At 41.6% G+C, this 20,693-nt stretch overlaps 1 protein-coding gene across 1 annotated transcript; it reads right to left on the minus strand.

Moving 5' to 3' along the window:
* Window positions 1–991: 991 nt before the first annotated feature.
* Window positions 992–19,648, minus strand: LOC125727534 (transmembrane 9 superfamily member 4). The gene is made up of 18 exons (XM_049004333.1): window positions 19,557–19,648; window positions 13,034–13,132; window positions 12,222–12,321; window positions 10,462–10,621; window positions 10,179–10,320; window positions 9,770–9,893; window positions 9,017–9,135; window positions 8,780–8,891; window positions 8,216–8,286; window positions 6,978–7,110; window positions 6,584–6,665; window positions 6,246–6,321; window positions 5,510–5,593; window positions 5,222–5,397; window positions 4,993–5,056; window positions 4,503–4,622; window positions 3,503–3,592; window positions 992–2,645 (listed from the first exon to the last, which is right to left on the minus strand). Exons 1-18 carry the CDS (start codon window positions 19,569–19,571, stop codon window positions 2,496–2,498), a joined length of 1,917 nt encoding a protein of 638 aa, XP_048860290.1. The 5' UTR covers window positions 19,572–19,648; the 3' UTR covers window positions 992–2,495.
* Window positions 19,649–20,693: the final 1,045 nt, after the last annotated feature.

The following is a 20,693-nucleotide window of genomic DNA, read 5'->3' on the forward strand; positions in this document are numbered from 1 at the left end:
CTGCAGCAAGCTAACTGGGAGGTGGGTGAAGGACGGATGTGGTGCAAAGCCGGACCAGAGGGAATTACAGAACACCTGTGTGAATGCTTCATGATCACCTTAATTAAACACATTAGGCTTCATTCTGATTGCGTCTTCAGGATATGCTACGTGCAGCACAAGAACTAAGGCCTGCAGTTAATTGAATGCACCTGTAAGTGTAAATAATTCATTGCTCTCAACCAAAGCAGGTCCCCCACAGAAGAATCTTTTAGGAAAGGGAAGGGCAATGACAGCAGAAATGCAACTGCATAAAGTATACAAAGAAAAAGAAAGCGAAAACTAGAGATTAAAGCAGGCAACATGGGTCACAAACCTGCCAATTCTAGGTCACTTCCAGCTTCCGCCCAACTCAAGGCAACCTCTGTGACCCCCTAGCACAGTCATGGTTCACAGCACTCAGCATTTTCAATCTTCATGAGTGCAGCAGAATGTTCATGTCCCAGAATGCTTTGCAGTAGTGCCAACAGTCAGTGACAAACAGAAAATGGGTCAGCCAGTCTGCACCTCATTTCCTACTGACTGGATGCGTGCTGAGCTCCAATATGGGCTTCCTTACAACAGCAGCATGCTTAAAGGGGGCTGGAGAACAATGCATGTGACTGTCGGCCATGTGGCACAGCCTTGGGATTCTGGGAAGTCCTGCATTGTGCACATGAAAGCAGAAGCCACGGGGGGGGAGGGGGGGGGGGCAAAAGAGGTTTTCCCAAAAAGCTCTGGAAAAGGGCACATTGCGGTAGTGTTTTCTGGAATCTAGCAACTTATTATTTTACATGAAAATGTTATAAGAAATAAAATGTATTCAAACAGCTTTGGTGATGTTGACTAGTTGGTTTGGGGGGGGGGGGACTCAGCTTTAGGAATAGGCCTTGTGATAACAGTCCAGTTTACAATAGATTAAAAAAATAATAATAAACTGAAATATTTTACAAAGTTTACTATCCAAACCAGCCAAGTAAACATTCCCGTTTAATGTATAGGACAAGGTACAACTCAAAGCCTGGCTGCGTACTGGGTAGGACTGGGCTGATGTATTTGTGAATGACACAAGATTTCTGCCAAAGGAGCTTCAGTATAAAAGGAGAACACCTTTGCTATGCTAATGACCAGCGTTCTAAGGATAGACTTCATAACAGATGAAAAACAATATTGTATCAAAACATACTAGAAATATCAACATTCATTCAACATTAATTGCCATGGTATCTGCAGTTAGGAGCTTCGCTTACAGAGCTGAACATACAAGCATGAATAATGAGTGTCAGTCCGTTATATTTTTGGCATTCATTGATTCATTCGTTAAAGAACCGCTTTGCTATTTATTACCAGACGTTGAAAGTGTTTCTGAGCAGAGTGCTTCCTGCAGTAACACTATGAGGTCTACTTGACTGTAAATCCAAGTGGAAATGGCCAGTCTTCTCCGTGCACTCAACATAGCAGAAAATTGTATAGTCACTAAAGTGTGCGTTATTGTCCCACTGATGTCAACTTGTCCTTCAGCCATTATAAAGAGCTGTTCTCCCTTACTCATTAGAAATACGTTAATTCTTTATCTAGGTTTAATATCAAAGTTTTCAACATATGAAACGTTCAAATTAAGAAAAAAATCTGTCAAACCACACATAATCTGATTAACAAAATTAAGCACATTGCACAAATTCATAGTGTCCCTTGTATTTGGATCCTTTAAGCCAAACCACAGAGTCCCACAGAGACTCCAAGAGACAAGTTCAACAAAGTGTATCCACTGGTGGTATGCATAACATTTTACATACTGTTGCAGTTAATGTGTTAAGACGAACAGCAAAAAAACACATTTCCTTTCGAAAAGTTTTGAAAACTGTACAGCTGCGGAATTTCCTTACAGGTCAGAGGTCATTAGCCACTCCGGTGCTACAATACTTTGTGTCCATAGTAACAAATCTTTAAAAATGATTAACCTGGCTACCATGATATTGTCATATATAATCCCATTCATAATTACCCGCCACATCAAGACCACAAATTGTGCTCACAGCCAATTACCAGCTTCTAAACTACAAAATAAAAAAGTCCTAAAAAGTTAACTTAATTTTTAAAGGAAACGGGTTCACAACAGGTATCATAAACCAATGTCCAGCATAAAGATGGATTTAGAAAAGAAAATAAGTAAAATAAAATGAAATTCTGACATTTTGGCCCATGATTAGTGAACACGGGAAACACAGAGGACAAAGTCTCTAGTCCAGAAGAACTCTCTGTGTTTCGGGAGTTGAGGAAAAGGGTCAACTCATGTTCCACAAGACACTTCTGTTCTCTCCTTCCTGGGGCACTCCAAAGCATCCTCATTCTTGCCACAAACACACAAGTCAGTGCTTGCTTTAAAAATATATAACTGCAACCTGAAGACAAAGAAAAACCAAGAAGAAGAAAATAATCTCAACATTTCCCTCCCCCACTGATGAGCCCTTGACAGCTTAGTCGATCTTCACAGCAGCGTAGATCTTCCGGATGAACATGTAAGCAGCATAAAATCCGATCGTCCCAGTCAGGAGCCAGAAGGACAGCACCATTAGGGCTGTGTAGCCGAAGTACAGCAAGGAGGGGATGAACTCCACAATGTCCAGCTGCAAAAGCCACCGAGAGAGAGAGAGAGACAAACCTGTCAACAGCCAAGTCCTTAGATTCCACTCATGCTGACTGATTAGGAGTCTTCACCGACCCCACCGGCGCCGTCAGGCAACATCGGCAGCAGGACAAAAGAGCGATGGAGGGGAGCTACGGCCGTGGCAACACGAATCAATGTGCACGCGCGTGTGCGCCGTTTCGGGGAGCGGATGCGTTCACGTTACAGACAAGTACAGGTCACTTGTAATTATGAATGCGAACCGTAAAGATCTGAGCAAAAAAATTGGAATCGAACAATGAGCTCAATGAGTCCAGCTAACAGAACAGTGTTGACTACTGAAACCCGGTGCCATACGCCTTCTGTATGTACCGGACCATATTGTGACACAGGTTTCGGTGCCACTTAAATATCTGAGCTGGCAATTGAAATATTTGCCCTTGAGTGCTAGGGGCAACTTAAGCATCACTGAACCACACGTGTCAATGCTAGTTGATATAAGACTTGGTCTATATTGTAAAGAGGGAAAAACAAAACATTTCTGTGTACAGTGTGTGCATGTATTTTAAACTTTGCCTAAGCAGTATGCCTTCGTCACAGCCAGTATGGCCAAATTTGAACAGCTAAGGCTTTATTAACCTGAGTCTCTTGCCTGGCCTTCAGCTGGATTTTTTTATATGACTGAACAATAAAACATGCCAATAAAACACCCTAACAACGAAGAATATTAAACAGTAAATTTTGTAAATATTGCATCTGTTCCTTGGGAACACGGTGTCTCTCATGCTTGTCAGATTAGTAAAACTAAAAGTAAATAACCCCACTGTAGGACTAGCCTCATGGACTGTGTCACAGTACCTTGTTGACAAAGTAGAATACTGCGTAGATTAGCACGTAGAAAGCTGATCCACCAGAGACCAGGAAGGTCCTCCACCACCAGCGGTAATCCTGGAGAAGGGAAGAGTGTAGCTTGTAATTACACCAGTCTGTTATACTGCCCATCACATACCAGTATTTATACTATCCTGGAAAACTACATGCCTTTCTGTGCTGAGTTAGCGGCACTTAGTAAATGCAACAGGGTCAAAACTGCTTTCAGTCATCTTACTTTGATACGAATAAGGCCTTCAACAAAAAACTTTGCAACATGTAAGGAAGCGAACATAAGTAACACTCATACTACACTATCAAAGTAATAGCGAAACATGGTAGTAGAAATATTCAAGTCTTGGATGGTTTATCTATTCTTTATATTGCTTCTGTAGTTCAATAAATAGAGCACTGAGCTAACAAGGCAGAGTTTGTGGGTTCAAATTGCAGGAAGCAAACAAACTGGAACCCCTTCCTTTGCCCGAAATGGATAAAAGTATCAGATAAATGTTCTGCATAGGTGGGCAACTGCACCTACTTGACCAGACACCGACAAAAGTACGCACTGGTTAGGATGTTCTTGTTTTGCAAGAACTAAGAGCAAGGAGTACTGACTGAGTCACATGATCTCAACCCCATCAAACATTCATGCCTCTTTTGCAGTTTGTCATTCAAAAAATATGGGAACAAAATTCATGGATTTTTTGGGGGAGGAAAAAAACTTGATGCTGAATTGTTACGCTGATAATGTAACTTGTGGTGAACAATTTTGTATCAGATTAGAAAAGAATGCTAAATAGAAGCATTTCCACTAGTGGTCTCAGAGTGTTAAATCCCACTTTACATGTTCGACGTGCACAGCTGAGGAAACAAGAAGTTAAGCTGGTAGCACCTGCTTCTCCAAACCACTCACAGGTGGATGCACCTGCACCATGTTCTCCACTAAGCACAGGGGTAGCTACGAAGACCAGCAGTACTCAGCACATACCTCAGCACATAGCTGAAAATAGACCATAACGATGCTGATCTGAGAGCAGGACACCACCAAGATGATGAAGACGAGAAAGAGGAACCCAAACAGGTAGTAGAACTGGTTCTCCCATATAGCCTGTTGGGGAAGAAAGACATGTATCTATATTACACAGGCAGAAGTTTCACAATAACAGTGAGACAAACATGTCATCCATTCATCCATTTTCATAACATTCATTTTCCAGTGTCAGTGGGTTGGGACAACAGTGTCTAAAGTGACGTAACTGAAACCGTGAATGTGAAGTCTACAAATGAAAACAGGTTACTGTGTGTGTGCGTGCGTATTATATATACAGTCATACATGCATACATATATATATATATATATAAATGTGTCTAAAACTTACATGGCTAAAATTCCAGGTAATCACTCATATATAACCAGACCATTAAGCTATCTTGAAAGCATCACATTTCACAAAACATATGCATGGGGCAAGGCTTACACTGAAGATGAAGAAGAGCTCGATGAACATGGCTCCAAAGGGCAGAATCCCAGCCATCAGGATTCTGTTCAACGAGAAGCGACACAGTCAGTCAGCCTTGAGGAGCAGCACAAAGCTAACCTCAGTGTAACAACTGAGTTACATTCAAGATCTTCGTGGGGAGGGAGGCACAGACGCCTGTCACAGAGCCTGCGGGGAGGGGTGGGTGTGTCCTGGGAGATGTCCTCACCCCACAAACTTGTTCATGTACCAGCGTTGCTCCGGCACCTGTCGAGGGATCTGATTGGTGCGTACGGGATTGTCATACGGCTGCTTGCGGAAACCAAAGTAGTATCCAAGGTAGACGAGCGGCATGGAGATGCCAAACCACATGCATAGGAGGGCCACCATGGTGCTGAAGGGCACCTGCAAGACGACACGCATCCACACCCTGTCAAATGGGCAACATGCGGGCGGACATACGGCGCCGCTCATATACTTATGTCAGCAGTTAGTGCTGCTTATGGCCAATGCTTACCGCGCCAGAGGAATGCTCTCCCCAGATAAAACAGTTAAGAATGAAGCAAATCCCAAAAACCACTCCGGGGTACAAGGTGGCAGTCTGTGGGGCAAAGCACACAGTTGGCATGGGAAAGACAGGAGACAAAAAATAAAGCAAAATTACACTAGACAGCCACAATTTAAAAACTGTTCAGTGATATCCAACCTATTCTGGGCACACCCAGGACAAGGTGCCAGCTCATCACAGAGTACTTGACCAAACACATGGATACAGATTAAGGAAGGAGGAGGTGGGGGGGCGCTGCTGCACGCACCACACGACGAACCACCTCAGGGATGAGAACCTCAGCAGTACACTAGCCCAAATAGACCACACCCAAATTTCCCTGTAAGTTGGAGAGGACTTCCTTACAGGGCTGGATGTAGATTAACGTCATACCCAGGATGAAGCAATTTGGTTAAGAGCCTTGCTCAAGGGAACAACGGAGTAGGATGAGTGCTGGCATTCATGGGATTCAAACCAGCAACCTTCCAATTGCTGTCACAGACCCCTAGCCTCAGAGCCACCACTCTGACAGAGTAAGGGCAGTGTAAAAGTCTCTCTCTCTCACTCACTCACTCACACACACACACACACACACACACACACACACACACACACACACACACACACACACACACACACACACACACACACACACACACACACACACACACACACACACACACGCGCGCGAGATGAGTGTACTCACACAGAAGGCGCCCTTCTTCCAACGGTGTCCTTTTAGAGTGCGATACAATCTGCCAGCAAAGTATCCACCGAATACCCTGAATAGCAAGAGAGCACATGGTTACATACCCAGTATCCCCTAGAACAGAAGACTATACTATTTACACTAGACAATTTAAAAACTTATTTTCAGTGATATCTAATGTGTGGCCTTCCTGTTTGCAAAGGCACAGAGACTGGCTTTGATACTGAAATGCCCCAGGTGGTACTAAAAAAAAAAGAATATATGAATAATTCATAGTGGGAGGGGCCAAAGCAGGAAGTCCATTAGTTTGACAGTGTAATGACAGCCCCACGTACCCCATGAACATGAAGAGGAAGCAGGACGTCGTCATCAGGGCACCACGACTGGAAGGAGACAGCATCCCCAACATGGCCACAACTACCAGATGGACACATGAAGGGACAACAGTGTTTCATTGGACTGGCCAAGATTTTAACTTCTTTGTGCTAAATGCAGACAATTAGGAACAGTAACATAAATGAAAGTGAAAGTAGCAGTAATAAGCTGCCATGACTTTATTAGGCAAAATAAGCGACTAAAAACTTCTGATACATTCCAAAATGGGTATAAACGTCTTAGGTAAACTACCATTACTTATACTTTCAATGTTGCTGATGAATTTTAAAAATTAAGTCCCCATTCCCTCCTTTAAGCCTCCAGATGGTAACTCGGAAGCAGGAGCACACTCACATATGACGATGAGGACCATGCAGAAGAGCTGTATGCCGGAGCCTAACAGGGAGCTGAGAATCATGGGATACTGAGGGGGGCGGAAGACATCACCATGGACGTTCTTCCAACCAGACTCCTCCATGGTGTCCTCCTATGAAGAGCGAGAAGAAAAGGTCAATGCACATTGACACTCCAGGCCAAACTCCAGCACCCAATTAGAGGGAGAACATTCACATATGCCAAGGCACTAAAACCTGTAAAAAAAAATAAAATAAATAAAAACTCAGATCACAAGATGTGTTCTCAAGGAAGAATATTAGTTGTTCAGCAAGCATAGCACAAATGGGGTCAAAAACTATTTCAAATACAGTAAGACCTCGGACATTCGCGAGATGACGCTCCAGAACCCGTCGCGAATGAGGAGGATTCGCGAATGTTTGGTAGTATCACAAAAAATGGTAATATGGGCTTATTTCTATAGTTTAAATCCTAAATATGCTACCAAAACATTTTAATTTCACTTAAAAGATAGATTAATACATTACCTTTAAAAACCAACCCTTTCAGTGTTTATAACAAATGCGTCTTGAGATGGAAACCCCGGACACATGTGTTATATACGTATATATTAGCACCTTTCAAGAAATTTATCATTTTTGTGCGTCGAATTTACATTAGCGTGTACTTACTATTACAAAATAGTAAATTAACTATTTTCTAATGTTCATGTAACCTTTAGTATTCCTGTCACGTATTGCCGGGGCATGGACCAGAGAAGCAGGGACAGGACGCAAGGAATTGGGAAAGACGGGGTTAATCAAAATGTAAAGACAAGCAGGAGAACAGAACAGGCAGCAAACTCAAAATAATGTTAATGACTGGACTCGGGAAACACTTAAATACAGAGAACTGGAAACAGCTGATCACACAGGGATTCCACACGAGGTAGATGAGGAGGCGTGGTACACAGGAGGATCAGACAAGCAGGTTATGACACATAGAACGGGAATAAACTATGCGAACGGGATTCGCATCTTGTAAAGGTACGGTACAGTATGTACATAATAAGGAACGCAAATGTGCGAAGGAAAAAGAAAAAAAAAACGCAGATGCCAATAAGTTCAGTTCCAATTAAATTTTCGCATGAAGCGCAAATGTACGAGGGCTTACTGTAGTCAGACACTGCTGGATTACAAGCTGAGATTCAAGCAGAAAAACACACAAAATCATCATCAGAAAGGAACGAATTCTCCTACAATGTCATCCTCTCTGTTGTAGTTAGCTATGTCCTTCCTCAAGGTCCTGATGATGATCATACTCAGAATACCTGCACAAAGGAAAAGCAACCTTACCCAAGAGTAGTTGAAAACAACACCAGAAGGCATGCTAGGTTGGACATATATGCACTGAGCTTTTGAACAGGAATGAAAACTAAATATTCAAAACTCATGAAACATTTAAAAATATACACAAACTGACGCCATTCACTCTTGGTAATTCATATGATGGTACAAAGTAATATATTATGGATCATCTGCTATAGCAAGTAACAGAAACAGAAAAAGGAAGGGTCTTGACTCCTATCACCTCCACAAAAAGTCTTTCATTTAACTGTTCCCTCTTAAAGACTGCGAAAGCAAACACTCTTTAGCTCTCTTGCCCTCTCAGTATAATACAGCAGGAACCCTTCCGTTGTACCCTTTCAGATGAACAGTGTCATCTAAGATTGGGATTTGTATGCTCTTAACTGTGGATGAGACACACTGCCCTTTAACAATGAAGGTCATCTCAGCACGTGCACTAAGGAAAAAGTGTCTCACCGGAGAGAAAGAAGACCACAACAACTGAGTTGACAATGGAGAACCAGTGGATCTGCACGTCGCTCATGGTGAGGTAGGTGTCCCATCGCGATGCCCACTTTATAGAGCTCTCCTAGGAGGGAAGAGGTCAGCATTAGATGCCAAAAATGGATAAACCCCCCTTCGTTTGCACCCGTTCAGGTTCTGCACAGAAACATTACTCAAATTCACCGTGGGAAACCGGGGTCCCCTGCTCACCTCCCAGTGGACAGAGTACGTGAAGAGCACTTCGTTCTCCTTCTTAGGGTCGATTTCCTGTGGTGCAGAGCCACTGGCATCAGGCAGGTTGCAGACCCCACTGCTTTCTGCCTTCAGGTCTATGAAGAACACAGAGTGTAAGTTCTCTCACATCTGTCTATTAAGTGCTATACTCTTCATTACAAAAGCAACTGAGGCTTGGGCAAGGTATTACAAAAGATGGGAAAAAGTTACGGCATTTCGGATACGCGAATCAGCAAGGATCAAAGTAAACGTGGGTTGAATCTACTCCAACTGTGAAATGCCTGCAGCACAATTATCCTGCCAGCTGGGCGGTGGTAAGAGGTAGTGATGGCCAAATGAAGCTTCATGAACCATTTGTTGTATTATTTGACTCCACTAGATGGTGCTCTTGATTCGCTTCAATCAAGCACACCATCTAGTGAGGTCAGAAAGTACAGCAACGGTTCACGAAGCTCCATTTGGCTATCACTTGTTAAGAGGACCATTAGTTTACATTAACTCTTTTGCAATCTCTCTTAAATGATTCTAAGAAGAACACTTAAGTACTTGTATGGCAAATCTATATGTTGAAGTTAAAGCAAGGTTCACAGATTGACCAGTTATTTCAGGGTATGTTAATGAACCAACGTAAACTGCATTTGGATGACTAAAGCAAATACTAACAGTCATCACTTTTATAACTGAAGAGAAAACTGTTGTATGAGAGAGACAAGATTTCGTGGACCTTACCTTCAGCTTTGACACTCTGGGGCACCACCTCGAAGCGCACAACCCTGAAGTTGTGGTCGTCTTCCTGATCCACCTTTTCCTTGTGGTAATAGAGGATGAAGGAGAGATGGTTGTGCAAGTAGTACTGGGGAGCACAAGAGAAAGGTTACTCTTAGAGGCTGCAGTTGCAAAAACAAAACAAAACCAAAACTTACCATTATGAATTAGTCACACTCAACAGCAGCCTGAAATAAAAACACTTCTTCAAAAGGAGCAAAAGGGTGAATCCCAAGAGAAGCATGTTGAGAGCCCGAGCAAATGATTTGTTTTTCTTAATAATGCATGTTGACAGGCTCATTAAGTCAGTGTTAAGTCTATATTATCCCTGGAATTAATCATGGAAGACACCAAGCCTTCTCGCAGTGGGTACCTTGCTGTTTTCTGTGAAGCCTAGCCTGTAACCATGCTCAAACTGTACGTCTTTCATGGCTTCCTTCTTCTGCTCCTCTTCCGCCGCTGCCTCGTGGTTTGGGTATTCTAGCCGCGTAGCCACGGGGAGGTTGTCTGCAATGCTGTTACCACAGGACAATCAGACATTACCTATGATCTATTAACCATGACTGCATCTAGTAATGCCTGAGGACAATTCATGAAGTCTACGGCATCTACTGAGAAGGAGGAGACACAGAGAGACAACAGGCAGAGGGGCTCACAGGTGGACGTAGTACTCCTCTTGGATACGCTCGGCCATCAGCTTGCTCTGGTCCAGGGTGAGCTTGCTGGCCTGCTCACATACAACCTGGCACCTCTTCTCCTGGTTCATCAGCACCATATAAGGCGTGTTCACGATGCGGTCGCCTCGCAGTACTTCACCTGTGCGCGAGGTAGACAGGAGCAGCATGAGTAGGGCTAAGTTAATTGTTGGCTAGTTACTGGGAGATCAATCGCAGTCAAAAGGGGACACAGCCAGCCATCCATCCATCTATCCATATAGACACACACACACACAAACACTCATCCACTTACGAATGATACACGTTCCAAATGGCTGTTCGTAACTTGAAATGTTCGCAAGTCGTTATTCAACATCATTTTACGTGTGTTTATGTAAGTACAAAGAACTAGGATGCTGGGAGTACGCACGCTACGCTGCTGCGCGGCGGGAGTAGCGGCCAGAAGCCGTACTGGGCGGAATTGGCGCACAGGGAAAAAAAATTCATGCTGCGGACAAGAAACAGGAGCCCAATGAACACAATTTGGACTTACAGTCCTCTTTGTTTGTATGTCTGAAAGTTCGCAAGTTGAACGTTTGCAAGTAGAGGAGCGTCTGTGTATGTGAGAATTTGAATAATTTGAAAAAAGCAATGAATGACTGGGCTTGGGCTGTTTTGCGCACTCGCTACAGCTGATGATACATGAGGGACTGCTATTGCAACAAAGTGTAAGTGATGCTATTACCAGTGGGAGAAAGATTGTGGGGTATTTATTTTAAGCATTCGCCACTTGTGTATACTCTCTTGCTAGATATTCAAATTGAACAGCAAATGCCTCAAAAATGCTTAAAACAAGATGTACAAACGAGTTGGAATAGTATGTTATGCATGTTTCTAATACCCTATTTAAAGATTATTTGGCATACTTTTTTCATTTTTTATTTACTAGTTTAAAAATATTAATAAAGTATAAGTACATATTAAATAATTCATTAATTAAATTAAAATATTAAAGTGAAAAGAGCTCTTGTATCGGAATCTGATAGGAACTGAAAAAATGTGGACTGGCTCATCCCTAAGTCCCAGCACTGGAAATGTGAGGCAATGGCATCATCCAGTGAGCCACAATGCTAGCGTGAACTGGGCTAACAACACCAAACGGAAATTCAACTAAATTATCAAAATCGAAGAACAAGACATTGAAAGTCTCAAAAAAATTACAATCAGGTGTCAAAGGTCTCCGCCACTTGAGCTAACATGACATTCCTGCTGATAGCAGCAGGAAGATACCTTGTAAAAATAGTAAAAAAAAAAAAAAAAAAAAAAAAAAAAAACTGTCAGAGCGGAAAGGGAAAACCGTTTCACTAAGAATGCAATTCAATGCCAGGCCATCCGCGGGTGAGCTGAAACTGCAGGACAGCCAAGTCATGCGACAAAATTATATTCGAGAACACGTTAGCAGTTTTTAATCATTGTGATCTGTACTTAAAATGACTTTCAGAAGTAGAATTACCAAGCCTTTGCTGACAGGGCAATCGTTTTTGAGTCCAAATGCACACCACAACAGTTTTCTGGATAAGATACCTCTGAAATGAACCTGAGGACAGTGGTGTAGGTGAAAATCCATAACTCCCACAGAGAACCAAAAGAAGATGATACTCAGTTGGCCTTCAGGAATAATCATAAGTGGTCAACAAGCAAAAAAAAAAAAAGACAACTACGGAGAAGCGCTGGCAAGAAGAGATACAAGAGGCACTCACCCAGGTTCTCGGCCTTGTAGACGATCTGCAAAGGCCGACAGAAGGGCAGCGAGTAATATTCATAGGGCAGCTGGGTGCGGGAGCTAGTCAGCTTCACTGCCTGCACACAAGGTGACAGTCCTGCGTTTACTCTTCTACACTGAGTCAATTTCAATTATTTAAACGTGCATAATTAAACAAGTTAAAGCTGGTACTGTACGTCACTCCATACATAGGACATAATTCATGGAAACAGCATGGAAGCAGCTAGTACAAACATTAATCGAACCTAAGATAGCTAGAACGTAAAATATTTGTTTCGCTTAAATAAAAATGCATTTGTAACAAAAACGTAAGTGACAGTAACGAAAATATTTAAAAAAACATGAGCTTTAAGTGATGTAACGTGATGCTTGTGTTACTCATTCTTGGAGAAATTGTTTATTGACAGTTCATTGTGTTAAGTATCTGGCTTGCTATGAAAATACAACCAAACATTTGATAATGTCCGTTGCAGGCATCAAATTGTCATTCTTGTCTGTCAGGAGTCCACCACTGATGATGTCTGTCAAATACCCAGCATGCAGCTTTGGTTTGGAAGGTGACTGGACCACGCAGAAGCATATGACTGAATATGGTGCACAGGTGCTATTGTTTTTAAGGGGACAGCTTACAAAAGCAAACAGCAGAAGAAGGAATTCTTCATTATGAAAATCAAGTAAGCGCTGCCTAACATCTGTATCGGTTCTTGGTAAACCTCCCAGCCTTATTGTGTATTCAGCTTGTGATGGAAAGAAAGCAGCACTAACTTGTCATTCAAAGTCAATCCTTACCTTAATCTCCACCACGTCATTTTCATTGAAGTTCATTGGTGCCACTCCTGGTACATAGAAAGTCCTGGCCACATGTACAAGGATTACAAACAGCAGCCCCTGAAACACACACACAATCACACACAAAACGTCATTATGCAACATTCATCAAGACTCTTAAGACTCTTGTTGGGTTCATTTTACAGGCTGCTTGTGAGCAATCTCCACCAAGCCAGAATTGGATATTCAGCCAGATATTCCGATTTTGGATTCTTTGTGTTCTCTGTCTGTTTAACAAAAGTTCTGCATAGCACCTGCACTTGTCTCAGTGTGAGTTTAGGGGTTTTGTTATGGTGGGATGACTGTATATGTCCCTGACAGCTGCCACTATTATGCTGCGGCAAAGTCAGTATGTAATGCCAATAGGACAAAGAACTAGAGAAATATGTTATCTTGTCCATTTTTTCTGATCACGCTGATTTTGAGTGATATAAACGGGTGCACATAAACTAGTATGAAAGTACGCAATTGCCAGTGATACGTCCAGCAATTCACTGTAGTAGTGCAAATGCGTATGTACTTTATATGCATTTGCGCTGTTATGACAAGAAATTACTATACCTTGTAACCTTTATGCAGCTAATCTGTACTTCTTTCCCAGTGTAAATGCTAAAATGCACACTGGTTTCTTGTCATAACAGCACAAATGCACATTCTACAAACACGTATTTTCATAAGTACTGTATACCAATATACAGCTATAAGTACTGTATACCGAAATACTACTCCGTTGGATGGCAGCAATTTCAACTGATGGAAATATAAACATAACATGCCAGATATGGGATCTTTAGTAATAGTTTTGAACAAAAACTGGAAATAGACAACTGAAGTGAACACTAAAAATGACAAGCAAAGCTGGAAAAGAGCGCAGAGAACACGTGGCAGCCATGATGCGTACATGTAAGTATTGTGAGCGTCAGGCATAAATCAGCCCTTATAGGGAGAGCGGTGCTCCAATTTAATTCCGCACTATTGTTTTTACATGCATACAATGGACGTCAAAAGAACGGAGCAAATCAAAACTTTTCTGCATTATACTCAAAGCAAACTTGCACCCTAAACAAATAAACTTTACGTAACATGGAGAAACACAGAAGCACAGAAAAAAAACAGAACGGCTGGTACTACTTGTCTTGTCAGAGCATCGAGATTACCTTTCCGAATAATATGCATAATGAATAACTGCTGCCATGTAACGTGATACCATGACACTCAAATTGACAATTATGTTACCAGGTGAGATGCAAAAGGTCACAAATACTCAACTAGCTACAAAACTGACAGTCTGACTGGCAGTTTAGTTCGATATAAGAAACCCATTCAGAAGTCCATTCAGTATTAGTCTACTATTCCTTCACTTAAGCAGGCAAGCATTACTGTAGCATTTTTGAAGAAGAGTAGTTAGAGCCAAAAACAACATGTGCAAAAGGTGTGCAGTCCCTTTTAATTGAGGAAACAAACCCAAGGATCCACAAGCAAAAATGCTATAAGCAGCCAGTACATACACCTTGGCTAAGTTAAATAATTTCCTCAGACAGCCTGCATCAGAAATAACATCTACAGCAGAGCGCTTCAGGCCTCTCTTGATTCCAAATCCAAGCCTTGCTTTCAGGTCTCCCAGGCAGTCAGTTTAAATAATTACTGATTCTGATTGGTAAAGGAAGGCTGGAAAATGAACAGTGCTTGCACCTTGAGGACCGCGATTTGAATAGCCTTGATCTACAGCATTACTGCGTTGCAAACCAAAGCCCACAAAGCTGAGTGCTCATCCTACAGCCGGTAACCCTGCTGATTCACAAATGCACACGAAACACAGTCCAAATAACGCTGTCATGTTAGCTGATGGCTGATCTCATCAGCAAGAATGAGTTAGCATATTGGAGCTGGAGCAGCTTGAGGACTGGTGCAAGGACAACAATCTGTCTCTTACTGTGTACAAAACGGCAGAGTTCACTATTGACTTCAAGAAGACCTGCTGTCATGCCCGGCTCGTCCGCTCCTCGTGTGTGCCACGCCCTCTGATTACCCACATGTGCTTCCCTGATCGTCTCCAGCTTTGCCCGATTCCTTTGATTAGTCTTGGTGTATTTAAGTCCTGGTCTGACCTGTTTCCCCTGTCCGTCATTGTGGTTAGATGTGGTTTGGTGAGGTTCCTTCCTGTCTGATGTTCCCGTAATAAACCCCCAGTTTTGCCCTGACTTCGACCCGTTTGCCTGTTCCTTGCCCGCCTACCCGCACGATCGCCGCTTCGCACGCCCAGGATCGTGACAGAATGACAGACCTTACGAAGAAGAGGAAGCAGAGGAGGAGGAAGCTCCCAGAGGAGCCGATCAGTCTGGGAGCCTGCTCCCTGGCGAGGCTCTGGGCTCCCAGTGAGGACGAGGAGGGGGAACCCTTCGCGTTCCCAGACCTGGAGCCAATCGCTCCAGAGCAGCTACCGCCCCTTGACCGGTACGATTACCGGCCAGAGAGACTGAGTAATTCGGGAGGTATCAGGGCGGTAAGCGACCACGAGTATCCCGAGTCCCGAAGAGGACCACGCCCGTCTCCCTCTCACGGGACTTGCCTGTCCCGCCACCTGCGGCAGTCACCCCTGAGTCACCTCGCCTCTGCCAAAGGAAATAGCCACTTTGGCAAACCAGTTCTTCACCCTCCAAGGGCTATTTGTGAGGGTGATGGACGAACCAGCGACGCCAGAAGGACCTGAAGCTGAGCAGCTAGTTGCACGGCTAAAGAGAGGCTTCGCGATCGTCGCAGGACCGCCTCACTCAATTCCAGTTCAATACGATTTTATTTTAACAGCACTTTCAACAAGGAGCATTGTCACAAAGCATTTTACAGAATCTAGGGACTGAGGCCACACTGGCAAAAAATAAAAAAAATAAAAAAAAATGGTGAAATAAGGATGGCGATTCAATTGCATAAATTTTTTGAGGAAAAATCCTCCTTACAGATAAAGAAATTTCTACTTCCAGGTTGTGTGCTCTTGTGTTCACAAGCTGCAGGTAGACAAGTAAATCAGCACTGCCAGTATGTGAATTCCAAAATGTAGAAGCACAGGGAAAGGTTAGTTAATATTTGTAAAGGGAGCGCTACTTGATGATCTTTGAGCTACAACCCTTTGGGGTAATTTGTCCATTTTTTGTAGCACAGAACGCTCCCTCTGAAGGTTAAGATTATCTTACTGCTACTATGGTTTTGGGAAACGCTTCTCATTTGTAGCATAAAAAAGTCATTCTTGCTAGCTACAACAGCAATGGTCAATACTCTGAGATTACTTTTTCCTTAGCTAGTTAGCTATGTTATCTTAAGAGTTATATAAAATCATCCAATGTGTCAAGCAACAAGCATTTAACAAACATGGTGTCAAAGGGATCACTCTGGTCTACAGCAGAGGTGCAGTGTTTGCTGGAAATTTGGGCTGGCAAGGGAATCCAGGAACTGGATGAAACACACAAAAATCCCAAATATTTGGTAAAATACAGGACTATCTTATACGAGGCATCATTAAATGAGAATCTCTGCGTGACATACTCGATAAATCTATAATAGGGCTGATTGTCAGTGCGCCCAAATTGACTCCAAATAAGCCATGAAATAAGTACATTAATAATAAAATCCATCGCTATGTGCGATAGTGATTTTCTTCAGGAACTGATTGGGTTACGGTGATGACTAAAGCATGCTTGGGCCCGGAACATTAAGCACAATGTGAGCGCAGACCAGCAGGGGAGGGGGGTAGGGGGACAAGTGTGAGTACGCTCTTAGAAGTGGTCTCAAAGTACCGGCTTGCAACCTTATTAAATCTGTCGTCTCCCACAGAATACAAAATGATAACGTAATTCATTGTCGCCATAACTTCCACCAGCAAGTTTCACCACTGAAAACCCTGCCCGACATGCTTTTTTTCTGTTTAGTCCTGTAATTGTCTTTTTGAAAATTTATACTAGCTTGTTCTCCCTGTAGCAACCATAAAAATTAACTTTCCGAGATTCTATTTTCCATGTCATACATGAATGATGTGTAATTAAGTTGTAATGGTAATTAATATTTGTGATTTTTTTTCTGTGAAATTAAAAAAGGTTTAAATTTAGATCAAAAATAATTGAATAATCAATTAATCAAATCAAATCATTCCCTCGATAGTCGTAATTGTAACTAACGGGCAGGCAACGCTTTACATGCCTAATTTCAAAAGGTTTATTGTCACTAGTACAAGTAACTAATACTAACTACAGTGAAACACTTACTTGCATGTTTCCTGCAGACTGGGTAATTTAACATTGGGAAACAAGAGCACAGGACTAGAGATGCACTTATCATGCTCGGGCCAGATGGAATTGTACTGATTTGAGACATTTAACTGAGATGATCCTGTAACTTAGTGCAGTGTGGGGGAAACTGGGGGAAGAAACTTGCAATCAATGCATCTCTACACAGCACAATACAAGTAAATAACCAACTATAAATATGCAAATATAAACATGGATATGGAAATATGGATGTACCTGTAAAAATAAATATGGTATAGATATGTACCATCTGACAGAAGGCATGGCAGCATCTGAGTCAGTTTGGCTTGACTTTGGAGCAACTTCTACCTCATTGCTGCTATATTTATGGCTTAAAGTTCATTTAATTGAAATTATTCTTTTCTGCTCTGCATTGCCTTTGTGATGTTCGTCCTGAAATTACCCCAGGTATGCATTAGCCAATGACTTTTAATTATTTATTTTTTTTACTTGCACTGTCGGTAGTTTTATGTTCAGTACCATCTGTGGTCTGCTTTCAGGTCCATGGAATCAGAGCTCAGCTTTGTCCGTGTACTGCACTGTACACCTCAGCAACGGATGGTATGACAAAGTCCCACGTGACCTGACATCATGCAAAGGAATGCGGAAGTGAAGTGCGGCACATTCCACATGCATTAAGTAAAGAATAACTAAGACACTATCCTAGGTTCAATTAAACAGTAATCAAACTAGTCTCATGGACCACTGGACTGAGCCAAAAACTTAAGGCAAATGGTGTGTACACTTACAGCATCTTCCCAATAGTGCACAGCAACTTGGTTTTACTGGCGTGCAACAGAACTTTGAGCTCAAGAAGAGATGAGTTTTGCAAAAATGATGCTGTATTTCACTGGTTTTGAAGGGCAGGCATGATTGCGGCCCATGTATTCAATACAAAGGTATAATATACCAGTAACTACAGCACTGCCACTATATCATAAAGAAGTTCAGTATTTTCACTTATGTTTGAATGATATACTGTGATATTAGCGAAATTACATCATACATCCTAATAGCTGGAATAATATTTCGTTAAGGGTAATACCCTAGAAACCCAGCTATGCAAGTTAAACATTATGTATCATTTTACATTTGCAGTAACACACTTGTTACAGTAACTTAGAAAGTATTTGTGCTCCCAAGACCAAAATCACGTGCAGCATTTAAGAATTTTCTGAGATACTACGCCACCCAGGTAGAGCACTAAAAACCGGGAGAGATAATAAAGTGTGACAGAATGACACTTCCATCAACACAAAGGCAACGCAGAGACACTTATTGATAATTTCACAAATGCACAGGTGCTACACGTTGATGCTGCTTACAATAATGATATTTTACATAATTGCAATCGTTACGTCGAGAGAAAATAAACGGGGTCAGGTTCGAACGAACAGGTTCATGCAGTTACAATCAAACACTACACTGCCGTCAATTCTGAAAGCAGATTATGATTTGATTTAATCAAGAAGCAAACCGTGTATCCTAAAATGACTGAACAAGACTAGCATAATAAAGACAAAAAGGTAATATTAAGTCCTACTTGAATAATTCCTGAAGTGCTGATAGCCAAAAAAAATGAATGGGTATGCTAGACTACCCGGATATCCCGCTGACGTACTTTGAATGGACGTATCGCACCTAATTAAATGATCAAAATGACACTACTCCTTTAACAAGCAGTCCAACTAAGTTAATTAACTAAAACATGCAGAAATCATTATTCTTATGTTGTTTTTAAAGGAATGTCACATTTGTCGAATCGGCTAATGTTACTCCTGTTGCTAACCCATGACGCTAATACGCTAGCTGTACTGGAATACTGCTCTAACCAAGTTAACAAGAGGTTTAATCTTTAATGATATGGTAGGCAAAACTTTACAGGACCTATAAGTGTTTTAAATCACGCGGAGGAACTATAAATTGTGTTACGATGCTATTCTGTACATTTGACGGCTAACTATCCATCTGCTCGAAGGACCCAACATCAACACCAGCCGAACCAACACAGGAAGCACACGGATACTTTACATGGATATACCATGCAAAAATGTACAACTTGAGCCATATGACGTGGACTACGAATAAACTATTGTGTCCGCAACACAACAAAACAGATAAATTATGTACTCGACCGAAAAAGGCATAGCTATAGAATAAAATCGAATTATTTTACGATTAGTACATACCACTGCTGCCGCCATCTTGAATACACGTGTCACTGGTGACGTCAGGGGAAGTCGCGTGCACCCGTACTCGAGGGCTGAAAGGAGGAAGTTTCTCAACACCATAGTATCGATTAGTGTATTATAGCCTTAACCTGATACTTTAAAAATAAAATGCATTAAAATGTCGTATAACAATATTATTCAACCAACATTAATTAATAAAATAATGTTTTTATATAGCGTATTGTGCAGACGTCATTGAAAATTTTGTAAATTAGATTAGTGCCAAACACTATTTGGAGGAATTGATTACGAACACACGCATACATACAGTACTGTGCAGAAGTTTTAGGTACTCAATGAAAATTATGTTTACATGATCTTCATGTTGGTGTAAAACTATGACAGTATCAAAGTGTGTCAGCCATTTCAAAACCTCTACTAAAGTCACCCCAGTATTTGCAGCAACCATCTGATGCACCCAAGTATTTTTTGATTTAACCACTAGCCCACCCTGTTTGGGGTAATAAATTAAATACTTAAGTTAATGAATTAGTTGAGCTGGTGGTGAAATTAAACAAATACGTGGAATGGCTGAGTTGGCCGTGAGGAGAGGCTTGAGAAACAAGCAGCATTCTTCTAGCCATCAAACAAGGCATCAGTAACTTTTTGGAGAAACTAACAAAATCGTTTTTTTTTTTTTTTTTTTTTTATTGTGTTACTGTTAATTTACATTTAGTCGAATGTTACATAGTATTTTTTTCCGAGCTAGCATAAGCTTCCTGCCCAGATAAATAGCCTTAAATATTTTAACTGCCTAAGACTTTTGCACAATACTGTATATGTTTTAGTACTTGTATCTTGTACCTTGTTACCTTACATCACTTCTGCCAGCTGTTACCAGACCACTCTGTCTGGGCTGAATTGTGGATCATGTATTGCATCTATTGACTTTGTTTAAAATTTAAGCATTAATATACTTCGAATGGCATATCACATATCAAAGGCATATCATTATTATTATTATTATTATTGTTATTATTATTAAGATTCCAACATCCGTTCTAACCTCTGTTTATTCAGATATCCATGTATGTCCACTTAATTTGGGGCCTGCTATATTTCAGTATGCCAAGAAATGTTTGTTATGGTTATTTT

This window comes from Brienomyrus brachyistius, unplaced genomic scaffold, assembly GCF_023856365.1.
Source record: "Brienomyrus brachyistius isolate T26 unplaced genomic scaffold, BBRACH_0.4 scaffold102, whole genome shotgun sequence".
NCBI lineage: Eukaryota > Metazoa > Chordata > Actinopteri > Osteoglossiformes > Mormyridae > Brienomyrus > Brienomyrus brachyistius.

Coding starts and splice junctions, on each gene's coding strand:
- LOC125727534 (XM_049004333.1), bottom strand. Junction 10,321..10,461: donor GAGGAGTACTACGTCCACCT/GTGAGCCCCTCT, acceptor CTGTGGTAACAG/CATTGCAGACAACCTCCCCG. Junction 4,623..4,992: donor AGCTCTTCTTCATCTTCAGT/GTAAGCCTTGCC, acceptor CTTCCCCAACAG/GCTATATGGGAGAACCAGTT.